Raw genomic sequence first — 27051 nt, 5'->3', positions numbered from 1 at the left:
CCATTTTCCCCCCCAGTCATCACTTGTTACTAAGTGTACACACATGCATGTGCAGCTACTGTGCTATTCTACACCTGTGTCACCACACATACTGAAGCACTGTTTCCTTTTTCTTTTTCTCACATGCATGCTCTTTCTTTCTGCTTAACAACTTTGAACTGTTGTGAACTGTGTTTATCAAAGTGTAAATGTGGAAACTGTCTATAGCAAAGTTTCTAAATTATCTAAGTAACTGAGACATTGTTTCTGGGAAAAGAGGTTTCTTTTTTGTATTTGATACTTTGAAACAAAATTTATTTCACTCAAAATATATTGGGACGGTGGCAGCTGTGGAGAATTTCTTTTAAAAAAAAATAGGGCTAAACAGAGGTAGGACGAGAAGGATAATTTGGGGTGTATTTGGATGAAATGACCCTTTAAGACCAAATGTGGGGAGATTCATTGATTTTGTTCATGCTCCATGATCAGTATGTGTTTCTTTGAAAGTGTGTTTATTTCTGTGTTTGAAACAGGTTTGGGTGTGCTTTTAGGAAGTCTGTTAAATTTTGTATGTTAGTGTGATTGTATATTGAAATAATTCATACAAACCTTGGTATATGATACTGAGTACATATGTATGAGGCCATGAGTGCAGGCATGTGTGTGTGCATGTTTGTGTGTGTGTGTGTGTATGTTTTTCATTATGTGGTATGGTGGCTTTGCTTGGTAATGTTATTCAGCAGTGTGGATTGCTTTGAGCTGCTTGATTCTTTTAGCTGTGGTCTGTGTTTGTTTGTGTGTGTCCAAATGTGTTTTTACATGTGTATGTTTGCATGACTTCATCTGTGTATATACACATGCATACATGCACGTACAAATATGCATATGTGTGAGTGTGTGCATCGTGGTATTATGTAGTCTTTGATGTGTGGATACAATTCAGATTTGGCACATTTTTTTCAGCGTTTCAGAAAACTGAGGAATGTTGAATAGAGACAATTCAGTCAGACCCACAAGTATGTTTGACTCTTATGCTACACAGTTAAACATAAAAACACACACATTACCAAGACATTCAGAAGTTTATTTTTGTGTTGTAGTCGCCCACAAATGAGTCTTCCTTCTTTTTAGACTGTGAATCCTAAACTGTTCCCCACCCCCTTGTCTGTCAAAATCCTCTGTTGGTCCATGTGTGTCGCCCTGGCTCTTCCACTCACAAAAGTCATAGTAGAACCCAGTTCATTAGAAAATATACACACAGTATGTATGCTACATGTTGACCTATTTGCACAAAATGGGTCAACTGGTAGTTCATTGTGTGTGTATGATGACCTCATCTCCCCACAACTTTACAGCAAGATTGCACCATTAGTTAGTTCTCATGCACAGGTTTTTGTGTCAGTGGTTCAGTGCATGTGTGTGTGAGAGAGCAAGAAATACCCATTTATCATCCTATACAGAGGACATTAAACCTTTAACCCTCCTACACACGCACGGATAATTGTGCACATACACATGGAAGGTATTTTTTTTCTGTCCCCCAAATCCCAGACAACAATTAATTCTAATTAATTCCAATTAAGGCTTATTAATTATGCAGTTTCATAAGGAGGTGTTACAAGCTGTCACTGCAATTAATGACTTAATTTGTTAGCGTATTAATGATCAACCTGTTTTATGGACACAGAATCAATCAAAGATCAACATGACAGATGTGTGTGTCTCCTCTTCTGCATAGGTTTTGTTTGCATCCCTGTATTATAGCATTACTGGTTTGACAGCGGAGCTGGAGGCTATTATGTCATTTTGTCTTCATCCTAAAGCAATTTTGGCCTCTTTTCAATGGAACTTTAGAAGCAGTGTGACCTCACAGATTTGGTGTTGGACATAATGGTCTATCTCAATTATATTTATTAAATTTGGGCTCACCACTGAGGTATAATAGCAGCTATCCTCTAAATCTGGCATCAGTTTACAACACATATATCATGAGGTCTCACCTATATTTGCATTTAGTTCCTGTGATCCGTTTGCAGCCCCAAAACCTGTAATTCTATATCAGCCCCAAGCTTATAGCATGTCTTATAGCATAGCTTCATTAGGTTAAAACAGCAGTACGTACATTTGATTTAAATAAAACATAAACTCTTGCCAATGTATGGATAGATTAGTTGTCCTAATGACACTTTTGGAAGCCCCTGAACATTAGGACTTAGTACTGCATACTTTGGCCCTGCCATTGTGGCTGCAGGAAGTTAAGAGTTTGGGAACTTTCACTTAAACTCCCCTGAAATTCACTGTCACCTACCATCATCCTGTTCATACTGTTTGTCTGTAGGGGCAACTGTACACAGTCAAGACTGAGTTCTTAGCTCCATGGTGTGAACAGTTTCCACCACTCATTTTATGGTACTTTCTTGTCTGGCCTGGGGAAAAATCCATTAAAAAGATTAGGTTTGGTAATTTGGCAAACAAGGGCAATAATCCCAACCTAGTTTTCAAAGCATCTACCAATTTAATCTCCTGTCTGTATACTAACCCTGTCTGGGTTGAAATCCATTAATCAGATTAGGTTAGTAACTGACCGCATAGCTTGAGGACAACCAGACCTCAACTAGTGGTTCTGTATTTCAGTGTTATTATACCATAGCATGTGTGTGTGCTTCTGTTGTAGTTAGGTTTATGGACCTGTCTGGACATATGTGTGTGAGTTCATGTTTATATGATACTCTATCACAGTCAAGTAATGCTGATTGGGAAAAACTGGTTAGGTGTAGTACCACTTTAGCACGCACACACATGTCTGAGTCTGGTAGATGTACATTACCAGATGGAGTTATTGAAATTACTAACACATATGCTACTTAAACCACATAAAAAAACCTTCCCCTAGTGACTATATATATATATATATATATATATATATATATTTGTGTGTGTGTGTGTTTCAAGCCATTAGACCTGCAAATATGTCACTACTTGCTCCCATAATAACCCCTGCTACACCCATTCACCTACAAATTTACTCTTCAAGGATGTTTGCTTGTGTGTTACCTGTTTGTGTGCATGCAGCTTGCATATGTGCCTTTTGTCTGGGTGTGCACAGATGTGGGTGTGTAGTTTTTTTTTTTTTTCTTTTTTTTTTTTTTTTACAACACACAGTTGTAGCCAAACTGAACAAGTGTTAACAAGCTCTGTGCAGACTATTTATTTAATCCATATGCTGGTGAACTATACAGCTGTGTGCAGCTCCTGGTATGTCTGGAAGGAAAACTCACTGCAGTTGCAGCTTTTGTCTGAGGTACAGAAATTATTGCCAAGTCAGCTCAAATGTGTCTGCCTATTGCTTATTTTGACAAAAGGTCATAATGTGGTTTTATTATTATTTTTTTCTTATATTCAACAAATATACCCCGTATTAGTCATAGGGATGACATACCTTTACCAGCAGTGCTTGTGAATGTTCTCTGGAGCCAACTCTCGCAACTCTCACTCTTCTCTTAAATAACCTGACATCATAAAAAGAGTTTGGCCAACTTACATAAGCAGTGGACTTCAGGTTACCTCACATTTCATGGTGTCAGATTGGATTGTCTGAAATGCAACAAAGAAAGGCAGAGGCTCAGGCTGTTGCTGATAGTGCTGCTGCCAGTTTGGCTGCACCAGCATCACAACCCGAGACGATAAAGACAGAGCTGTTGGGAGATGACAGGCTCATGGCTACCCGTGGTGCTGCTTCTAGCATCCAGCTCAACCAGCTAGAGCAGCCCGGCTGCCTGGCAGCAACAGAGCAACTTGCCAGAACAATAGAAAACAGAGTAGCTGTGGGCAGACAGATAGTTCCAACTGGTAATTTTTTCAGGTCCAGGTGCCCCCCAAAGCCAAACACAACTGCCTCATTCACGATGCTGCAATGGGTTTCACAGTAGACGGCGGTGTTTGTTTAACTGTGTTGCCAGTGTAGAGGGAGCACTGGTGTGTGGAACAATGTGTGCACAAAATTGTCACCAGTGATAAACAGGAAGAAAAGTCAGGGACAAGAAGGATGTTGACAGGATTTTCTGAACGTATGCTGTGTTTTTACATGTCCAACATGACATTCATTTGTTGATTTATTTGATTTCCAATACCTCTCAAAACATGCAATTTGACTTGTGAAGCAAAATACTTTACTATTAAAAAGATGTGTAATGTGTGCAGGGAGCCATCTTTTTTTTTTTTTTTTTTTTTTAAATTCTATACATCCTTTGGTATTTTGCATGGCTATCATTCTTACACACATATTCGCAAATTCAAGATATACAATCATATTTAGATTCATTTTATGAAAAACAAAATTTACTTTCACGATTAGTTTTACTCTGATGACTGTGTTGTAATAGGAAGAGAAGTGTGGATGTTAAGAGCGAGCATACATGCGCCAGCATTTGCATATACATCTTTTGGGTATGCATGTATGAACATGTTTTCAGATGTGTGTGATGTAGAATGTTTGAGTATGTAATTCTGTATTTCATAGCTTCATTTTACATTCCAGTGCTTCTAATAGAGTTCAGCTGAAAATACATAGTAGCTGATTCCATTAAATGCAACAACATTAACAGCTAATGGTATCAAGTGTTTTTTTTTTTTTTTAATAGTACACTGATTTTTAATTGATAGATTAATACAGTAACCGATAACGAAATAATTGTTATAGTAGTAATTGTAATTCTAACTTTTACATATGGAAAAACTACTATATAAGTACTATATTTTTCCCAGTACTTGTATAGGAGCTTTTCCTCTCACCGAGCTGACTCAATGCTGCTCTTGTTTTCTGCATCATGTCCTAAGCAAGTATAGTGGTCTTAATGAATCAGTGCTGATTAAGTCGATTTGAAACATCAGATATTTTTGTCTCCAGCGTTTTGAGTCCCTTCGATGCCTTTCACTGAAATACCAGACACTTTTGACTTCTGAGTCTTTTCAGAGCCAATTGTCAGTAATGGAACATGAAAAGTTCCATATTGTTAAGAATATTGGATGACCTAGTGTGTCTTTAACTACAAGAGGAAAAAGAGACATTGAGATATTGGTAGAGAAATGGATTTAACTACTGTCAGGGAAAATAAAGCTGTGACTGAAAGATTGGATGAGAAAGCTTTTTTTACATTATTACTGTTAACTACTTCCAAAGCATTGGCAATATACCATATTTATAGAAGCTAAGAAAGACAGCACTGAGTTGGGCTGAGAGTAAGAGACAGAGAGAGCAATGCATGACCGAATGTATTATCATCAAATTAATGTTATGATTATCTCAAGGCAGACTTAATAAGGAAGTGTCTATGCTTTGTTTAGTTAAGGTCTTCAGGACTGCTACCGTTTAAGATGTCATGTTGGGAATTTTGACTCTATACTCTATACTCTGCTGGTGAGTGTCTTATTGTGGGTACTTATTTGCTTACTTGTCTCAAAGGCTCCTTGTGTTTTGTTTTTTTTTTCCAGTCAATTGCAATGCAATTTGGAATCTCAAGGGGAGCAATAGCAGTCAAAGACTCAGCAAAGCGTTCTTGTTCATTTTTGTTCGGATAAAACTCCCAGTCACCTTTTCCTACTGTTTATCATGCAGACTAGATAGAAATTTCCATGTCCTGTCTTTGTAACTTTATCATACTATTAACCAGACTATGGCTGATGGCTACTTCAGATCCTTAAGCTAAGATATATTTTCTACTCAAAGTTCAAAGAATGTCATGGGCACATTATACATTACCTTCACTAGTGTGCAGCATTTTGAGCACAGCCATCAGGTGTTGAGAAACATAGCTTTCATTGTTGTCTGATGCCAGTCAATTCAAATAGCCATTATAACTGGTCGAGCTCAATTCTCTGGTCCAGATTTCCAGTTTTTCGCACGAATCTGCTCCAGCTGCTTAACAGAACACACTTACAACCACGTCTTTTGGAATATTAAGTTGAATACCTACTTTTAGACTGGGGAAAATAACTAGCCTTTCTAATGGATAAGTGCCCTAGAGTGCTTAATGCTGAGCCTCTGCTTTTGTATGTGTGTGTGTTTGAACACGTGTCTATGTGCGGTAATCTCCACGGCAGGTTCCTTGCCATTAGTGCACTACTGAACAAGGCAGCAATTCATTCAGCAGTTTAACGGTGTGTGTGTGTGTGTGTGTGTGTGTGTGTGTGTGTGTGTGTGTGTGTGTGTGTGTGTGTGTGTGTGTGTGTGTGTGTGTGTGTGTGTGTGTGTGTGTGTGTGTGTGCGTGTGTGTGTGTGTGTGTGTGTGTGTGTGTGTGAGAGAGAGAGAGAGAAAATCTGTGTATGTACGCCTGTGTGGCAGGTTTCTAAGTGCAGAGTGTGTGTTGGTTTTAGAGAATTGTTTCCGTGCGCCTGTCTGCACCATATGGCCCAATGTGGAAAAAGGCCTCTTTAGGGGTCTATATGTATGGGAGTATATGTGTGTGTGTGTGTACTGTATGTCTGTGTGTGTGTGTGTGGTGTGCGATAGAGAATATGTGTATCTGTGTGCACACGGGTCTGGTCGGCCCAGAGTGAAGCTGTAAAAACAAAAATGTCTTGAGAAGAGAAAAAAAAAATGTCTACATTGGAGCAGTGATGTCAAATACTGCCCTACATTGGAGCAGTGATGTCAAATACTGCCCTATTCTCTATCTCACACACTGCTCTAACGTTCTTTTTATCTTTTTTGATCTCCTGTTAATTTGTTTCTCTTCCATAATGCAGTAGCTTTTTCCCTTCTCTTCTTTCTCCTCTTTTTTTTATTTTGCTTTTACTTGCATGCTTAGTTGTATTAAGTCAAACTGTCCAATCTAATGTGGTGTTTTACTCCAATAATCACTTTCTGTTTGTATGTCAATGATTACTTTCGTTTCACTAATTGTTTTTTATGTTTTGTCATGTTCTCAAATTGGCAGATCTAATCATTTACATTTTTTTCCTCCAGTGATCACTTTTCTGTTGTTTTTTACTTGTCGTTTATTTTGTCTAATTGGCGTAAACCTCAGGGCTGTGGTAATGACTTCTGAGGTTAACAGTCACACACGCACAAGCACACACACTGTCTCCCAAGCACGTATTTGAAGATTTAAACTTACAATACACAATCATGCATATGCACCCACATATACGGTCAGACTTACGCACACAAGCACGTGCACATACTTAATACTTATACTCTTTTCGCCCTTTTTTTCACAGACTGTCTGTGCATATGGTTCGCCATTGTAACCATGTCAGTATCGGCCACCCACTTTATACTCATTCTTGAGGCTGCATTAAAATATCCGCAAGCAATGGCATTTTTGCAAGAAACCTGTCACATTTGATTCATGGGGTGTTTTTGTTCATGAGGCTTAAAGCTCCACTTTAACTGTTGGATCTCAAGTTAAATCTTCATTTACAACAAGAAGGAAAGGACAATTAGATTAATCTGCAATGTTTCAGTAGTTCAGAGGCACAAACATACACCAAAATACCTCAGTACATTTGAGTCATAGTTCATCTTAAAATTAAAGGAAGGATAGGTAGACTGAAAGACAGAGCAGGAAGTGTGTGTCAAGAATGTCTACCAGCCTTTTAGATGCAAAGTTTCTTATGAATTGGCTCACTAGTCAGTCACAAACCCAATCAAAACCATTTCGGCACAGAGCTTAACATTCTGGTATGTGCACAGGTTAAAGCAGTCTGCAGATTTGCCTCAGTTTGGATGTATTTGGCAATTATCGCAATGGGTTTCTTCACCAAAGCAACATCTCAGAGACAAAGCTGAAATAATTAAAACATGGAGCCAGGAAACTTCTGTGTTTCTATCCATTGAGTTCATTGCTGTTGAAGATGATCAACCATCATGCCATTATTTTCACTAAAAGTAACTGAAGATCAACCTTAGATGATATTTTGAGATGTCCACCAATGTTTTATAAGTGTATGATGCAATACTGTAACTCCCTGAATTCATAAGGAAGTTAATGGTTATGGTGGTTCACTGTGGAACAACATTAGTGTCAGTAGAGTTCATTGTTTCCCCATTTGAAATACTTTCAAAATAAACCTACCCCCCCCCCCCCCCCCCATCACTAAAAAGTTCTACTACCTGTTAGTACCAAGCCCAGGAGTGACCAAGCTGATATGTCTAAGAGTTTCAGCTGGTTAGCCTTGAAAACTTGAGTACATCCCTTAAATTCAGCAAAAGATTAAGAGTTGTGGGTGTATAGGTCTGAGATGCTAAACTCCACTAAGCCTTATTGATGACTGGATTCTGGCTTTGGTCTTGACTGCAGTCTCCTGCTAGTTCTCCTGGTGTGAACTTTGCTTTAATTTCTCTCTCTGTCTTGCTCTCGCTGGTATCTTGATATGGTCTGTGTTCTGCAGTGACTTCTAAACATTTACATTTCTGCTTTCAAGTGCTGTTTATATATGGCTCTTATCTGCTATCTAACACACACACACACACACACACACACACATTCAGACACATTCAGACAGGGACAGACGGTGAATCAAACCTTTAGTCGTCCTGACAGCACTGTTGCTATGTCCATAATAGGACAGGAGGAGAGAGAAAGAGGAGGCAGAAAGAGAAAGGAGTGCCACATAGACCGAATGAGGGGGAGCCAGATAATTTGCCACCAGAGTGTTTTGTGGTGAGGTGAGGCGTGGAACTATGGTGACTTTAGCTCACAGCCTTTTTAGTGACATACCACTGATGCCCTGTAGTGAAATTTCTCTTTTCATCTCGCTCCTTAGATTTCAGCCTCCTCAGCAGAAGAGCACCTCTGGGTCTGGTAGGGATTTGTTTTGTTGCTCAAGGACACTTTAAGCAGGGGAGATACAGTCATAGGGGAGATAACTTGGCCTTGTTGAAGGATGCTTTACTCTTTAGTCACTCTGCCATCTTGTCCTGTTACCCTAGGCTTGTGTGCTTGAACGCTGCCCTATTTTAATAAACTTGTAACAAATTTCCAGTCTGACAAAGAAAACTCTCTGGCACCAGTGGCTCCACCCTCACTCTGTTGGTTTAGGACAGAAAGAGTTCCAGGCCTTTACAGTATTCATACATATTGTAGGTTGGAGATTTAGAGCAGTGGTTCTCATTTTATTTTCGTTTGTCACTACCTTAAATCAAAGCTATACCCACTTGCAACTATTTGTTGGAAATTGCAAATGCCTTATGGATTAGGACCAAGCCGTGGCCTGTTCCTTAAATTACAAAGTTACAAGGTTAACACAAACTTAGTCCCTAGAGCGATAACTAGTTCCCAGGAACTTTAGACAGATAAATTCAGACATGCACTTGAACATTGCTTGACATATAAAAACATAATTGTCTGAGGAATACAGACAAAGTAAATAAATAAATGCACCAGGGAAAATACAGCCTAAAAAAACGCGGCGGTTGAGGGTGTCATAGGTCATAGGTCTCATGTTTGTGTGTTAGAGTCAGTATGGACTGACATGTCAGTCAAGTCTGTCTGCGAAGTGAGATGTGCAAGTTACTGTGCCAATTAGAGTGAGAACCGTAAACGTTTTATTGGGTAACTGATTATTCTCCCCACATAACAGAAAAACTAGAACTATTTGTTCATCATAAACTAAATGTATTTTGACTTTGGTATTCAGGGGGTTTGTGACATGTATAGACTTGAAGAATTTAAATTATCCACTAAATTCCAGGGAAATATTAATCATCATCAAATTTATCTTTTGGGAACCATCATTTTAAAGGACCAAGACTGCACATGGATTAAGCATCAGCTTCTTAAATCATTTGGAGTATGTCACTTAGTCCCTAGTGGCTCCAGCAGTGTTGCTCATAGCTGATCCTGACATTTGACCTTCCTTTTCAAAAGCAGCAAGAGAAAGGACAATTCTTCTACAGGGGATTAGTGGAGTATCACAGACATGACTCCTTTTCATCTGATCAGCTACTGACACATTGTCAGATGGCTAGCAAATATATTTGTTGTTAACTTTATTTTACAGCACTAATCTGTCTTCTTTTTTATAGAGGATAGTTGGATTTATTGTTTCACAAAGGTGTGCCGTGTATGGCAGGACATTAGAGCAAGGTATTGGTTTTGGAGGAGGAGTGGGAGTGATAGAAAGCCTTGTTACAGTAAAATTATGGCAAGATAGTAGGAAGGGGTAACGCACTGAGAGAGAAGAGGGAGACGGCGAGGGGGAGGAAATGACACATAGGTGGAAAGAATCTCATCCCTGCTTCTGTCTCACTCTGGCTTTCTCTTTCTCAGTCTCTGACATATTTGCAGTTTCTCTCACACACACACATTCAACGTAATTGAACAGAAATTGAGCACTTCTTATCTGTTTATCTGTCCAAAGAGGTTCAAAGTAAAGATTCATGGATCCTGCAAATGTGTGAGTGTGCGAGTGTGCTCACGTGAGCATGTGCTGTTTGATTCTTATCTCACTGTTTGACTCAGAGCTGCTTTTAAGGCAATGAATTCACGTCTCGTCCTCTTTCTGTCTTCCCGTCTCTTCCCTTTTGGGCTGTCTTTCGAAATCTTGCCCAAGCTTATCATGTGTTAATGTGTCTCTCTCTCTCTGTCTCTCTCCCTCTCTCTCTGTTTCTCTCTCTCTCACTGTCATTCATTCTCTTCAATCAAAGAACATTTATTGCCAATTTTCAGACTTCTGCCAAACAGAAGGATTGCAGCTGCAACAACAAAATGTGACTAACAATGTTCGACTTCCTGTGGGACATAAAACAAAACAATTTGAAATATAAATCTGTCTCTTTGTCTGACTGTCCATCCCTCCGTTTTTCTAGTCTGTTTCACATAGTTACATATTCATTGTATTCTATTTAGAGATTATGCCTTTGTAAATTTGGATTCAGGAACATGCAGAGTTTCAGGTTGGACAGGTTGAAAGATAATAGATAGCAACTTTGCCAACAAAGTGATGGTGGGTACATATTTTCCCCTTTCTCTTTTTCTCTTTACATACATTAGGTCATGTTCTGAACAGTTTTGGTTGAAACTCACAAGGATGGTGGGGGGGCTTCTCACAAAAGATGAGTTGATTTAGACTTTTGAGATGAGAAGGTCTGCTGTTGGAGTACTTCTCTGTGTTGCTCTGTTTTTCTGTCGGTGTAAATTAGCCCCAGAGGATAAATGGAAATTGTCAAGGGTTTGCAGAGTTTTTAGCTTTGCATGCCTTTGCATGAATTTTTGAACTGTTGCCAGAATTGTGGTCTGCTATGTTTGACTCATGCATAACTGGAGTGTAATGGTACAAGCGCAAATATTACATATAGACATGAGGCAGTGATTGATTGTAAGAGAGATAACTGAAAGGCCAACAGAGGGGAGTCATTAGTTGTACCACTCCCTAATTTCCCTGTTGATGCCCATGTATATTTGACATTTTACAATACACTACCTGTGGTTTGGCCATAGGGCTATGAACCATTTTTGAGCACGCTGAAGACACACTCAGCTGTCAACTGCAGTAAAAACTGAACATGGAAAAAGTCTTGGCAGCACACCAGGTCTATGCTGTTTTTTAATGTCATTCATCAGTGGTGTAGATCAGAGAGAGATTACAGAGAAGAATAAAAAGAGATGAAACAGAGGGAAAGATGGGGGAGGGGCTGGCTATAAAATAAGAGATGAAAGGATTTAGGGTGTAGTACCAGCTAGATAGGTTTAAGCACTAAACTGTGCATTTGTGCGCATTCATGCTGGCATTTGTGTGTATGTATGTGGAGATTTAAGGGTGTACCAACAGTTAGATGGGTGTGAGAACTAAAGATTACATACCTGTGCTTTTATTACTGATCCACACCTGAATCTCCTTGACCTACTTAAGGAGTCCTGACCCAGTTGAGGTTGGGCTACATGACTTATCCTCAGCACGCACTTATAATAGGCTGAGAAGATAGGGTGTGTTGAGCTTCATCTTGTTCGAATGTGACCACATAATTATTTGAGGCATGGTGAGCTGATAACTAACACATCCTGGATGTCACGCCCTCAGAAAAAAGGCCTCCCTTGGTGAGTTCAGCTTCTGCCAATGTCTTTGAAAATCCAGTGCAAAGATTGCCCAATCATATGAAGGACAGAATCCAGGTTTATCTTTGGGTTTTGCAGCTATCATTCATTTTCAGCATTCTAATTGTTTAATTTGGCAGCTAAAGTAAATGAACAGGAATATTCAAAGATAGCCCAGAAATACAGGAATTGCTGGTTTGACCTTAGATGAAGAAAAGGCACCATACATCATAGATGTGTCACGTTACACATCACGTTTCAGTCACTCTTTGAGCTCAGTAAAGCAGGATGTTTTTGCTACATGTCTGCACTCAGTTTCAGAGTTGTCAGAGATCAGTATCTCTGACAGTACACACTACCAGCAATTTTGGTGAACTGTGCATATTGCATGTATTAGATAGGTTGGGTGTAATGCTGTGTCTGCCTTCAGGCCAGGATATGGTATAAACCAGAGTGAAGTCGAAGTGAATTTCCACAGCAGGTGTTTACAAGGGCTAAGTTTACGTGGCACTACTTGTTTTTTTTTTTGTTTTTTGTGATTATACAAAGTGCATTGCAGAAGGGATGCCAGCGCCTGCTCCACAATACACAATTAATGGTTGATACCATTCTGTCGATATTGCAGTCAGAGGGCCTGTGTCAAGACAACACTCCCTGAATAATCGCCACCATCATCCCACAGCCTTTGCTACACTCCGCTCCATAAAATCATCCAGAGTATGCCAAGACACATAATCACAGGTTCATCGATTTTAGGTTATCATGTTGAGAATGCAGAATTAGATCAATTCACCTCCTTTGCTTGTATAAGCATCTGCGCAATTTAATATAGGGGCTGCATCAACCAAGTTACCAGATATTAGTTGTGTTTAGGTTAATGTATTTGGTATCACTACAGTTCTTTATTTCATTTGATGCACTGCTTCTCATCGCATTGAAAAGTCTAAGTTTAAGATGTTTATCATATAATCACAACAACCCTGGTTCCAGTCTTTCCTCCTCATTTTCTGTCAATTCACTGGTCTTTAATAAAGACAGAAATCAAGCCAGCTTGCTAACAGTAATCAGCCAGTATATAGAGAAATGTAATGAACAAAAGCCTGTAAATTTTTAAATCTTTGGAAACCGTGAGCCAAAAAAAAATCTCTTTCATGTATTGAAACTCTTTTTAACTGGTTTTCACATTTGAAGTCACCCAATAATGTTGACTGCTATGGTAACGTCTGCCCTTTAAAGCCAAAGAGCACTGCAACTACAGGTAAAATGAGAAGATTTAAGATTCAATAACTGATGTCTCATCTTGGTCAAATTCTTATTATTTATCAGAGTTTTTTAAATGTGAAGTTAAATCTTTTAGAGTACAGATGAAAGTACCACTCTTTGCCTTTGTAGTACACACATGCACTTTATCTAGTCCTGTATAGATCTGTTGTCTTTGTTAGTCTTGTGTATCTTCTGTGTTAATTTATGTTCTAACTAGCACATTGGTCCTGGAGGAACATTGTTTTGTTTCATTGTATACTGAAATGTATATGGTTGAAATGACAATAAAAGCCTCTTGACCTGACCTGAAAATGTAGTTATATTTGACACATTTGGATCTGTGGGTAAAACAGCACCTCAGTGCTTTGGGAGAAATTTGATGTTTATAAATCGATTAAAACCGTGACGGGTTTAGTCAGTAACTCTCAGTAATGTTATCTATAGACAACCACACTGCATTTCAATACATGTGGAATTCTTAGTACAACATATACTGATCCATATGCTAGAAACAACTCTAAAATATATTTAAAAAAAAAAAGAACAGGACGATATGTATGTTGAAGAGGGAGTTTTGGTTAGAAAGAATAAGATTGCATTATTTGCAATGAATTTTGCACACTCCTGGATGTGTGTATTCATGAGTACCTTTGTAGGTTCTGTATACCCCTAGAATATTCTATTTATTCTTAAAAACTCCATTATGACAGAGCTAAACAAGTCTTCAACTGAATCCAGAGTATGTGTTTGTGTCTGTGTATGTGTGCTTGCACTAGTGCATATTTGTGTGTGTGTTAAGGAGCTTTTATCTCAAACTCTGATGTCGCAACGACCTGCAACTTCCCCTAGCACAGGAAAGCTCACTGTCTGTGCATTTGTGTGTGAAGAGAGGAAAGATGATAACAGGTGACAAAAGCAATGTGTGGCTGTAAGGGAGATGGATATGGGCTCCCCAAAACCCATGGACAATATTTTTTTTGCTCACAAACCTTGTCTATTACTGGCTGACAAAGTAGCAGTAATAATTAATTACTGCTTTTAGAAATCATTTTTCATAAAGAATTTTAGGTACTTTTAGACTTTGCCTGGCAATTTATCCCCACTCTTAAAATCTAGAGCTTGTAGAAATTGGGTTAAAGCTGGAGGTGTTGCCTTTTTGGACCAAAAGTTAGAAATAATAATTTCCAGGAAAATTCCTCTCTGACTTTTTGGTTGTCTCTAATATGTGATTATCATCAGTGGCATTATCATTTTAGCAATAATTGTCTACCACAGCTACCATTGTTACATTCCTTTTTTGTTTCAGAATATTTCTAGTTAATTTCATCACAGGCTAAATGATTATTGTTCACTCTGGCTTGTTGAAAATGATCTTGTTTTAATGCAGAATGGGGTTCTGTAGTTATTCTTTTAGAACCAGTTGTCTACTTCTGTAGTCCCCCTGGGCAGGCAGAAAGTCTCATAACCATTCTCTCATTCTTTGTCTGTGTGTATCTGTGTGCATGTGTGTGTCTGTCAGTTGTTATGCAGGATAGAGGAAATGAAAGCTCAGACTGAGCCCCAAGGCTTTCTAAACTGTCTCAGTGTCCTTCACATGCACGTGTGTGTGTGTGTGTGTGTGTGTGTGTGTGTGTGTGAGTGAGTGAGTGTGTGTGTGTGTGTTGGGCTGGCACATGTTCCCATGAATAGGTGTGTGAGAAAACACAATTACTGCTGAAAATGAGGAAAGAATACCCTCGTGATGTCTCTGTCCTTCTTTGTTGTACTTAAGCATTTACTTGTAAGAATATGGCCACACACATGCACGCACACACAAATACATTTGGATTTACTGTATGCACCCAATGTAAGGCAATGATTAAATCTCAACTTTTATTGTGAAATATTGGGCAGTCCTGGCACCTCCTTCCCGTTTTTTGTCTGTGGTGAATATTGTCTGTTTATGTGTTTGCACATGTGTGTATTGAGTATAATTTTCAACTCTTTACTAGTGGACACAGTGTATAGTATATTGCATTATACAGGTGCCAGTGGCTCTTATCTGTGTGTGCTGTAATTTAATACAGTATCTTTTCAAGAAAACACCAGTATTTAAACAGTAACTTAATAGCTATATATTTAATGCTATCTAATAACTTCTCTTCAAACTTAATGCAACACTATTGTGTGTGCGTGTCTGCGTGAGCACGTGTGTGAGTGTGTGTGTATGTGTGTGTGTGTGTGTGTGTGTGTGTGTAATTTCCTGGTTGTCCCCCAGCAACCCCTGAGCTCTGATCACAGGAAGTTGAGAGGAAGTTGTCGGGTCTCCACTACACGCACACACACACACAGGCATACACATTTCTGCCTCCTCCCACGTTTTCACACTAGCAGGAGAAATGGCAGTGGTGAGTGAATAAAAGAGTGAAGAACAGTGAGTAAGAAGGGGAGGGAACAGTGTTCAGGTGTGATAGTGTTGTTTTTTTCTTCATGTGGTACTCTCTGTTCATCAAGTGTGAATAGTCTGTCTGTTTCTACGCCATCATCTCGCACACTAATCATTTTTTGCCCAGTCCTCCTTCTGTGAGGCACTAAATGAGGGAGCCAGGTGTTTACATACATTCTAGTAACCTGGGTATTACCTGTTCCCTGTGGTAGCCCAATAAATCTATGATAAAAAAACAGAAGAAAAGCAATAAACGAAATCTAGTTAATAAAACTGGATTTCCACTGTAGAAACCTGATTTTTGCAGCCACACACCACAAAATTAACTGTTTGTTATGGTGCTTCAACATGTACATTTGACAGAGACCAGGGCAGGGAAACTATTACTTTGACAGCAGCGTAGTGAACTAGTAGTAGTGTGACAATGATATTGTGGGTTGCGCTTTATATTTTCCACAACTGTGGGTTTAAGATGTAGTATCACCAATTATTTTCTCTCTCCTCTGTCATGCTGTACTTTGTTGTTTTTACTCTTTGTTAAAACAGGCTTTTCAAAACAGACACCTCTTTAATACAGTATTTCTAGGATTTGGAGGACGCCTTTAAATTATTTATTAGACACTGCTTTTGATGTGTTTTTCTTTTCTGTTTATTTGATGTGTTTGTGTTGTGTATCTCTGTATACTGTCTGCGTATTTCCTTTGCTATTAAAGCTGCAATTTAATACTTTTCTTAGTTTTAATATTTTATTTTTACTTTGACGAGTTCCATTTCAGCGTATTTCACCAGAAAAAAGGACCTCCATTTGTTGTTTATTCAGTTTTTCTGATGCAGCAACAGTAGATTTTGTGATTGGGGTGTGCATTTGTGCCTGTGCGCGCGCGTGTGTGTGTGTGTGTGCAATTTCTGGGTGTGAGGCTTAGTTGATGTGCATAAATAACTAAATGAGGATTTAATGAAGTTGGATTATTTTTTAAACATGGTAAATGATTAATAGCAAATAGTGAAATAAATTTTTAATGTGGTTGTTTTTTGGCATTAATTATGATTGTGTAGAATACAGGGAGATGTAATGATTATGTAGTCGGTCAGTCCTTATTGGAGGATTGCATAAACATGAGTGAATGTTTGTTTATTTATACAGTGTATATATACATGTTTGGTTTACATGTCTTTTCTGGCTTATGGTTCTATGATATTTTAATCCCTGTAAGGCATTTCTCTGTTTAACTAAACAAAATGTGATTTTCTATGTTGACGTGTTTTCCTGTACTCAGCATGTGTGTGATCCACAAGGATATTTTCTCATTGCCAGCCTCTGTCTCCTGGCAGCTGATTTAACAATAATTAATTACACACACCCTTCATAGTCTGTCTTTGTGTGCATTTTTACATGCTTATGTATGAAACTGATTTCTGTGACAGGTGTATGATTTATTCCCTAAGTTATAAATCAGATTTTTTACAAATAAGCCCCCCCCACACACACACACACACACACAAAACACACACAGGCACATACAATAGATAGCTGTTGACGGCAACTTGCTGACCACAAAAAATGGTTAAGATGACATCATCAGTGATGGTGAGCGAGGGAGATCCATTTTTAAAAGAGCATTCTTAGACGTGACCACACACACATGGTATGCTCCACACGCACACACACACACACACACACACACACACACATGCAGACACACACAGAGAGACAGAGTATGCTCTGAGGACCATAGCAGGGGAGCTGTGTGTGTATTTAAGTTAAAATCCAGACAACCATTCCAGAAGCCAGACTATTGAGTCTTATAAACTCTCAGTCCACAGATTATTGAAATAGCAGAAGATATATATAGTCTGGGCCTGTGTGTGTCTTGTGTTTCACCCTTTCAGTAAAACATCACAAATTGATGAGAAGACCCAGAATTCCAGACATAGATATAAAAACACCATCGGCATGTGTATGCATTTATTGTGTGTCTTTGACTGAATGGAGTAGCACAGGTACTGTATGTGTGTGAAATTTGGATGCAGTTGTGTACAGCAGCCTGGATTTGTGTATGTATTGTAATGCTGATTTATTTCAGTATCATTTATGGGCCCACTGGGAGCAGAACCAATAACCTCTTGGCAGCTATTTCATTGTAATAGTCAAACATACACAGACAGTCTATTGTGTAGGATAATCCAACAAAATGTACCTTGTTTTAACCTGCTAACCTCCCATTATTTGGCCAGAAAATGTGCACGCCTAATATTTTCAAACCAATTCGTTCAGAGAAACTAAGTAACCTGTTTTTGTACTCATCTGACCCACCAGTGGGACTTGACACACACTTCAAAATAAAGTTTTATAGACTGTGGCTCCCAGGGTGTTAGCAGAATTCTTTCAGATTTGCATTTAGCAGATGAAAACAGCTACTTTGTCATGTTGAGGAAATCACATTTGGAAAAGTAGCTTTCTGTCACCTCTGACATTCTCTGTTGGAGTGCCTGTTGTGTGAGCTGTAAAGGTAAAGATTTAATTGAGGTTGAAAGTAGACTCTCCTCCTTCCTTCAGTAGTTTCTGAGGTGCATCCGGATAGAGATCGGAAACCCCAAAGTGTTCTACCGTACAGCTCCCAGTTGTGTGTGTGTCTGTGTGTGGGATGAACCAGTGTTCTGCTCTGACTCCCTTGGGGTGGGGGAAATAGGCCTCCTGCAGAGTGTTACACACTCAAATACACAAAACCACAACAATACAGTACTTCCCAGACCCTGTGTGGCGCAGTAATCCAGTGCAGTTATTGGAGGTCAGACTCCCCTAATAGACTTTTAATAAAGTTTCTGTGGCGGAGGGCTGGGTTGCGTCTGTGTGTATGTTTGCGTGCATGTCGGATGGATGCAGTCATGTTCGGAGGTCTTTGCATTGTGTGTATTATGAGTAATACGTCGACAATGTCTTATGCAGAGCATTAGTGAGCACTTTATAGCACCTAATTTCTGCACAGCATATATTTTCTGTTTTATTAAATGAAAACAGCACATTTGAGTCAGCTGACTGTCTGCCTCTAAAACATAGTAAACCTAAAACATAGTTTAACATTATTGGCTTGTATGAGAATCTGCAACAGACTTTGTTTCCTGTTTCCATGTCCACATGGTCATCAATCTTGACATAATCATTATCAACGGAATGTGCCATGCAGGTACAACAAGACATGCTCCTTGATCAGGCTTTAGAACATGTTTTTAAAAGTTGTACAGTATGTAAGTTCAGTTTAAAATATTCTCAAAAGTCTTTGACAGACATGTTAGAAAGAATAATGAGAAATACTGTTTGGAAACTGCTTCCATGAAGACCGGAAAGTAAAGAAAATTTGCTTTTACACTTACATACACTGACAAGACTCACACACATTCATACATGGTAATACGGACAAACACTAAAGTGGCATGGCCTGATGGGTTGTTTTTTTTTTAAGTTTCAGTTTTATAAGAACATTTCTCCACTGTGTGTAATTAATCTGTCAGGCATGTATTGTTAAGTGATTGCTAACTGTTAACTGTTGTGCTTTTGACACTTATATTTTTGCATATTCTCACACACAGATGCCTCAAGGTTCATGTAAGGATATAGCAGAAGTAAATGGAGTAGAGAGATAGAGCTGGTGAAGAAGACAGCAACGGAGAGAAGGGAGGAAAATGGATAAGGGTGGGTGGGAGTGAGATATTAATTGAGAAAGTGAAGGATGGACAGATTAGGGAGTGGAGAGAAGGAGCGAAGTATGTTCACAACAGTGGTTTATGTGAACTTGAGTGAGTAAGAGAGCAATATAAGGAGTAGTAAGCAGTATACAGTTGGGGTGGGGGGGCTCATAAAGAGAGAGAGGTATTGAAATGTGAACCTCTGATTAAGTTTGACATTTGAGATGACATATTTTTCATGCTGTTACCCCTTTACAAATGAGTCCTACACTCTGGGAGAGTGTGTCTGCATGTTAGTCTATATAACGTTTATGCGTGTGTGTGTGCTTTGCTTGATCTGTGGCAGGAATGAATTGGGCCTCTGCTACACAGCAGATGAAGAAGTGTGTGTGTGTGTGTAAGTAGGAGTTCTGGCATTGATTAGAGACCTAACAGGCAATTGAAAGCTTGTAGTCTTAAAATGGCAGTGATTTTTATATCATCCTTCTCTCTCTCTCCTTCTGGTTCTCTCCCCCTACCACTTTCAATTAGACTCCTGGCTCTGCAAAATGAATTCATTTTGTACCTGTACACCCTCTCCCCAAATAAATAAATAAATAATACTTAAAATAAAAGAAATCCTCCTGTTAGCCAAGTCCTTCCTCATCCCCTTGTTTCTAGCAGAAGGCTAGAAGACACACCCACCCTCCAATCCCAGCACTCAAAGTAAGCTCCACATTGCACCATGCACTTGTGGCCGACTCCTATTATTATCCCACTGCTCTAAATAGGCTCGGTTTCACGGCCTGATCTGTTTTGTCTGTGTGGCTGCTAAAACATAATGTGCATGCTTTCATTAATATTTTCTTCAGCTGCTTTTGTTCACTGACACATTACCTAAAGCTACAAGCCGTTTCAGCAGGACTGCCATTTTGTGCATCAGTGGCCTTCTTAGAACTAATAATCTGTGACATTTTTATATGAATGAATGGCGAATGATACAATGCATGAACGCTGGTGTCTGCCAGGTTCTTCAAAACAACATTTTTTAACCCACAGGAAGTGATGTGTTTTGGACTGCTTTTTCATTGGTATTTATTTAAGAAACTATATATGTGAATGGTCACTAAACCACGGCTTCACAGACATAAATTAAATTGTTGGAAAATATCACAAAAGGGTGCAAAAAAATCGATGTCAAAACGCTAAGGTTATTAGTCAATTATAGTCATACATGTACCTGAAAATATATTTTATAAATGGTCATATCAGTATTAACTTAAAATTAAATTGGTTTTTCTGCTCACACATCCAACCTTTTCATTAAAGCAGATGTGAAAATGAATGTTAAAATATGTTATACAGTCGCTTTGCTCTCACATTAATTCAGCTAATTAAAGTATTTTATTCTCATAGTGAATGCGTTTAATTTATTCATTGTGCCATTTGGGCCAAGACAGCTCATCCCCACATGTCCACACACACAGTCACTGTTGATGACTTTCTTTCTTGAAGTTCCATATCACCTCAAAGAAAGGACATCTGGGAAATAATTGACTTATTATATTAGTCAAAATAAACTAGGAACATCACTGTGGGTTGGAGAATTGGTTTTTTGGAATTTACCAGCTGCTATGCTGTAGGTTGTTTGAGGAGCTGTGTACCTGACCTGACGACCTGACGTCCAAGCCCCCCCTCTCTCTCCTAGATTTTTTGTTTACCTTAATTAAGTGTCCTTACCTTACCTTACCAAGACAGTTGTGAGGAGCATGAAATGGAGTGACAGAGGCTGAGAGGATAATATAAAAAGACAGAATGACTTAGATTGAGAAAAAGAAAGGCCAGAGAGAGAGCTCTCTGTGTAACGAGCCTTTGCCTTTAGCATTATTTCTTCATATGGTGCACATTAATCCTTTTGTTTATGAAAGATGGAGATGCCAACTACAGCTGTCCCATGGGGAGGGGAAGAGCACAGATATCTAAAGGCAGCAGAAATATGTGGCTGTGTGAGATCCTGTAGCAAAACCATCCATTAAAGCAAGTTCATATTATGCATTCAGAGAATGAGCTTGGGGTCAGTGAGTAAAATGGTTGAGATGTATAGGTAATGTGTTTTTCTCCATTAGCAAGCTCTAACTCTGACTTTCCTGGATTTATTTTTTTTCCAGTGCCGGTGCTACATGCTGATCCAATGTGCATCTAATACAATAATAACCACACATAAATACCCTAATAAATGCATGACAAATAACTGGTTTAACATCTTTTGTTGTTTAGAATGTAGAGACATCTAATTAGGTTTGTGTAAATAGAACAGAAATAGTCAAATTAATTTAGCAGCTCCTGCTTCTCATACTATAATCAAATGAATATATTTGAGTTCTGGACTGCTGGTTAGGCTGAAATAGCAGTTTGAACATGCCAATAATAACGTCATTGATAATAAAACTTTTACATCTTTTCATGACAGTGCAATTTTGATATGGCGTTTCATAAGTCCAAACTGCATAAAGCCCAGTAAAATGTGAGCTCTCCAATATAGTCACAGAAGCTTACCCCTCTCAGTATATCCTTCAACGGTTATCTTTGTCTGATTATTGGAAATTTAAAATAAAAAGTCTCATTGCCGTTGGGGCTAATTGTAGTTGATGGAAATGATTAACTGTCGTGTTTATCCTCACTGCAGTATTGAGGCCATTGTGGTGTATAGGGGCTAATTGAAGCTAGTAGCAGTAGTTGTTATGTGGTATGTTGTGGTGGGTTGTGCCTAATTGTAGTTGATAGTAATGGTTCCAGTCTGTGTATACAACCTGAAGCAGACAAAGGCTGTTCTGAGACACACAAACGCTTCCACTTACACACACACACACACACACATACAGACGCGTACTCTCAGAAACAGACACAAACAGTACAGGATTTTAACACACCTCTTTTTCTTGCCCACATCCTGAAACATACAAGCACACCTGAAGTATGAAAATGAAAAAAATGATACCTGTGTAAATACATAAACATGATAATACTTTGTTTCTTCTGTCGATTTAACGTTGCAGCTGAATCATTCATAATTTTCTTATAACTTTGATTAACTTTTTAAGCCACCATTGAAATCACACAGGACAGATGGAAACACAGTTGGGTCAGTCATCGTTTCATAGGTCAGGATTTCAGCTTCATTGCTTTACCACAACGATCTGTAGTTTTCCACTGTGTGTGTGTGTGTGTGTGTGTGTGTGTGTGTGTGTGTGTGTGTGTGTGTGTGTGTGAGAGAGAGAGAGAGTGTGTGTGTGTGTGTGCGTGCACCCGTCTGTGGGCGTGTGTGTTAGAGAGAGACTGAATGATGAATTCTGACTGGGTGTGGTGAACATCAGATGAGATTTTCCTCTGCTCCCTGCTCTCACTCACTCTCCCTCATGCACACACACATATGCATACAGTGAGTGCCAGGGCTGGTCTAGGCGTGGGCCCTTGCAGACATAAATTGCTTTATTTTAATAGTTGTATGGTGGTGAAAGAGGGAGAGAAAAAATGGTAAAACACTAGAAAGGCCATAGAGGGAAAATTAGATTGAACAAAGAAAGCAGCTCTCACTCTCTCTCTCTCTCTCTGTCTCTCTCTCTCTGTCGCTTAGTCATTTTTCTTTCTTTTCTTGCTGTTTGTGTTTTATTTTGTTTTGTTCCTAATCCTCTAGATTATGTTACAGCCATTGCTGTTAATGTGTGTCTACATGTGTTTGTCTATAATCATTTGATGATCTGTTTCCAGCTACTTCTCCTTTTAATTCTTTCTTTAAACATCTGTTGATTTTCTCATGCTTTAACTGTTTGTAGTTCGCTAATGGCAAATAACCATAAGCGCTTATCTCTCACACTAACACAGACGTACTCGCTGGGTCGCACACATGCTATCTCTTTTCCGCACGCATCCTCAAACATGCATTACTCACACACAGAAACACGCACTCACACACGCAGTGTCTTTCCCACTCATATTGCATTGATCTAAAAGTGATCAGTTGTTGGCGTCTATCAGGCGTCTGTTGGGTTTGACTGTGTTTATGACCGAACACACACACACATACAAACACAGTGTATGGGTCAATGGGTTGACTGTGTTTACGACTGAATTTGAACTGAACGACCACAAATAAACACACGCGCGTGCACACACATGCTCGCAAAAACACACGCAGTATCTCTCTGTCACGACTGTTGTGAACAGAACGACCACAATTGTTCTCTTCTCAAACAAAAGAAATATTATGGTTTAACGTAAAACACATGGCCGGTTATTTGATGGCTTTGTATAGTGATTATAAGGGAGGGTATTGGTGGGGGGGTGGTAGTGGGTAGGAGAGATTGGGGTGGGTGGTAGAAGGAAGAGAAAAGAAAAATTCTAATGATGGAATTACTTAAATAATTGAAGCAATTATTCCTGCATGTGAACAAGGGATATTGAGTAAAGAAACAAGAAAGACATGATGGAAATACTAGAAAAATACCTTGGTAAGTGCCTTTTTTGTTTGATAGAGGTATTTTACGCAAGAAAATAAGTGAAAGGTTGAGAGAGAAAAAAAGGCAATGAGGTCAGAGGTAAAAGTAAAATGAGAGATAAAATTGGTAAGAAGAGAAAAAAAAAAGAATAGATAAGAGAAAAGAAACCAAAAGATGGGAGATGACATACAGCGTAAGAGACAGAGATAGTGACAGATGAGAAAAAGAGAATCTGGGAGACAGAAAGTGAATGAAAGCCAATGGAGAAAGAGATGCAAAAGACAGAGAAATTTGGAGTGCTAGAGGGGGCGAATCGCAGTCTGCAGCTTCCCTCATCCATCTTTCTGATATGGAGTGTGTAGTTTGATGTGGTTCAATGTTGGCCATTCTCTCTGTCTCTCTCCTCTCCCTCTGTCTCCCCCATCTTTCTCTGTGCCTCACACTCTCTCCACCATCCCTCTCTCTGATATGGTTTGGGTTTTGATGTGGTCATGTGTTGAAGATTCTCACGGATGGTTTCCATAACGATAAAAAGATTCACTCCCTTTTTTGGGGGGGGGGGGAGTTGCATTTAAGGATGCAACAAACACACCCCTGCAAAATCTCTCACAGGCTGAGATGTTTCTGATTTGTTGAGGCTGTTTTTATTTGACGGGGTTTGTGGTTGAGGATCGTCACAGATTTCAGCGTTCAAAGAAGTTTGTAAATTGAATCAGAACTGTTCAGTACACATACCGTATTGTCAGAAAATTATATTTGTGTCTGTGCATGCGTGTGCATGTAATTCGCTGTATATTTTTTGAGTCCAGCACGCACCTTGTATCTCTTAGCGTCTTGATTTTAAGGGATTACAGAAATCTGCTTGATATTTTCATCCCCCAGGTTTGGCATGTAAGCATAAACAAAACATAGCCAACATCTTTTAGATAATATAAACATATCAGTCAAACAATGCAACAACAAAATAACCTTTTCTATCTCTCTCTTCACTTGTTTTAGCGATGGTGAGGAAGAAGAATCCCCCTATCCGGAGTGTGGGAGGTGAGGAGGAGGAGGAGGAGGAGGAAGAAGAGGGGAGGAGGCCAGGAGGAGAAGAAGAAGAGGAGGGAGAGGAAGAGGGCAGAGTAGGGGCAGAGGCCGAACGAATAAATCGACCTTCTGAACCAGAGTCGTCTGACCGGATCAGAGCAGATGAGGAGCAGGAGGAGGAGGAGGGAGAAAGCGAGTGTGTTTCCTCATCTGTCTCGCCCTCATCCGTCAGTGATCGCTACTGTAACGAGGAGAAGGGGGGAAGAAGAGGAGGAGGAGGGAGGTCCAAGCAAGGAGGGACATCAATGACCGACAGAGTCGAGAGCCAGTCGGAGCCTGAGGATGGAGAGAAGGGGGTAGAGGAAGGAGAAGGGAGTGAAAGAGAGAGGGGGGAGGCAGACCACCTTACCCCTCCCCTCCTCTCCACCCCCCACCTTCTCCAACAGGAAGGAGGGGAGGAGTCGACAACTGACACCCCTCCGCTTTCGTCCAGCCCCTCTCCTAAACTCCAGGACTTCAAGTGCAATGTGTGCGGTTATGGTTACTATGGCAATGACCCTGCTGACCTAGTGAAGCACTTTAGGAAGTATCACCTTGGTCTGCACAACCGCACACGCCAGGATGCTGCCCTCGACACACACATTCTGGCCCTCCACAATATGACTCCCCAACACACACTTCTAGGTAAATTTGAGCTCTCAAGATAAACGTGTTTGAGTTTATATATTAATTACTGCTGCACACTGGATAGTGAGTGTCAAGGTGCACACATTCACACCACACAGGGACCTATTGCCATTGTGTTGTAAGTATCTTAAAATGAACCTAGAATGGAGAAAAAAATCCAAATGCCACCTCATTACATACTAATTTAGTGGCTCAACCTGAGTATGTAACTAATGGATCTCTGCTCTTTAATGTTACAAAGTTATATAAAGTTATTTTTTCTTGAAAATGTAAGGTATTAACTTTCTAAAGTTAGTTTTTCTGTATGCTGCATGTCCACCAGTTGCTTTCAACCACAACCTGTTAATTGGTGATTCAAAAGTTTTTCTTTTCTCCAGATGTCAGACCTGTCCTTGGTTATTTTTTTTTTGCCTCTGGCAGCCCAGCCCCTTTTTGTTTTTCTGCTTCTACAAGCCTGACCTCCCCTGTGTTTCTGCTCCTAGATTTACAGACAGGACAAGGACAGAGGAACCAAGCCAAAGAGTTAGGGAAGACAAGGCCAGATATACACAGTCAACAGCACAGGACAGTTATGATGAATGGCACATATGATGTACAGGTAAGAACGGGTCACAGTCATACAATACAGATTTAACATATGTTTATGCTTCATTTTTTTCCATCCAGCCAGTTCAAAATATTAATTTGTTTGGTTTGTAAATGCACTAAAAATATAGTATATGTAACTTTAAAGAAATAGACAACAAACCAATGAACACAAAGAAATCGGTGGTGGTGAGGTGATGCAGAACAAACGGTAAGGAAAGGAAAGTGTTCTTTTTAAAGGATATTTTTATTACCTCATCAGTTCTAGAAAAGGCTACAATACTGGACCCAGTTGGCCTGTGAGTTTCAGTCTGTTTCACAATCCTTTTCATCATCAGTCTTGAAAGCATAACATAACTGAAGCTTTCCGCTTGGTGCAGTTGCAGCCTGGTTATCGACTTGTTCTCAGATTTGGTGAACCTCATCCTGCCATCATCATGCTTAGCTGCAAACAGCATATAGTGTGTGTTCTTTGGAGTACACAGTCCGGTGTGGCACAAAACATCACTCACCCGGAAGTTGCTGCACTCGTCTCAAAGCAGCATGGTTCATAAATGTATTGATCATAGAAGGTGATGGTATGCACCCTCGTCCTTTCGCCATTTTGCTACTATAGATCTTGTTTTGAGTTTAGAGGTGGTGCAAAATCTTGCAGCTCCCAAGCAGGTTTCTCTTTTAATAATTTTAACGTGTCTGATTGTATGTATCTTGGCTTACTGTTTCAGTCATTTCTGTTCACAGTTAAGAGTACACCAAACATTGTACTTTTTTTTTTTTTTGTCTTGTAATTTCAGTTTGAGACTTAAATGGGCATTAATTTTGCACTTGTTTGTGCAGTTTTAGCTCTAGCACTCAAAAGTTCTCCCCAATATTTTAAAAAGTACATTA

General features: G+C 39.4%; 1 protein-coding gene across 5 annotated transcripts in view; it reads left to right on the top strand.

The window, feature by feature from the left end:
- Positions 1–27051, top strand: part of trps1 (trichorhinophalangeal syndrome I) — a 101136-nt gene that overhangs the window by 20245 nt on the left and 53840 nt on the right. For all 5 annotated transcript variants that reach the window (XM_026299957.1, XM_026299960.2, XM_026299959.2 and 2 more), the window contains exons 3-4: positions 24862–25575; positions 26061–26176. In XM_026299957.1, coding sequence (XP_026155742.1) covers positions 24862–25575; positions 26061–26176 — 830 coding nt within the window. The remainder of the gene's footprint in view (positions 1–24861; positions 25576–26060; positions 26177–27051) is intronic.

This window comes from Mastacembelus armatus, chromosome 11, assembly GCF_900324485.2.
Source record: "Mastacembelus armatus chromosome 11, fMasArm1.2, whole genome shotgun sequence".
In the NCBI taxonomy this organism is placed as follows: domain Eukaryota; kingdom Metazoa; phylum Chordata; class Actinopteri; order Synbranchiformes; family Mastacembelidae; genus Mastacembelus; species Mastacembelus armatus.
The sequence above is the reverse complement of the archived record's forward strand: the minus strand, read 5'-3'. Positions and strand labels throughout refer to the sequence as shown.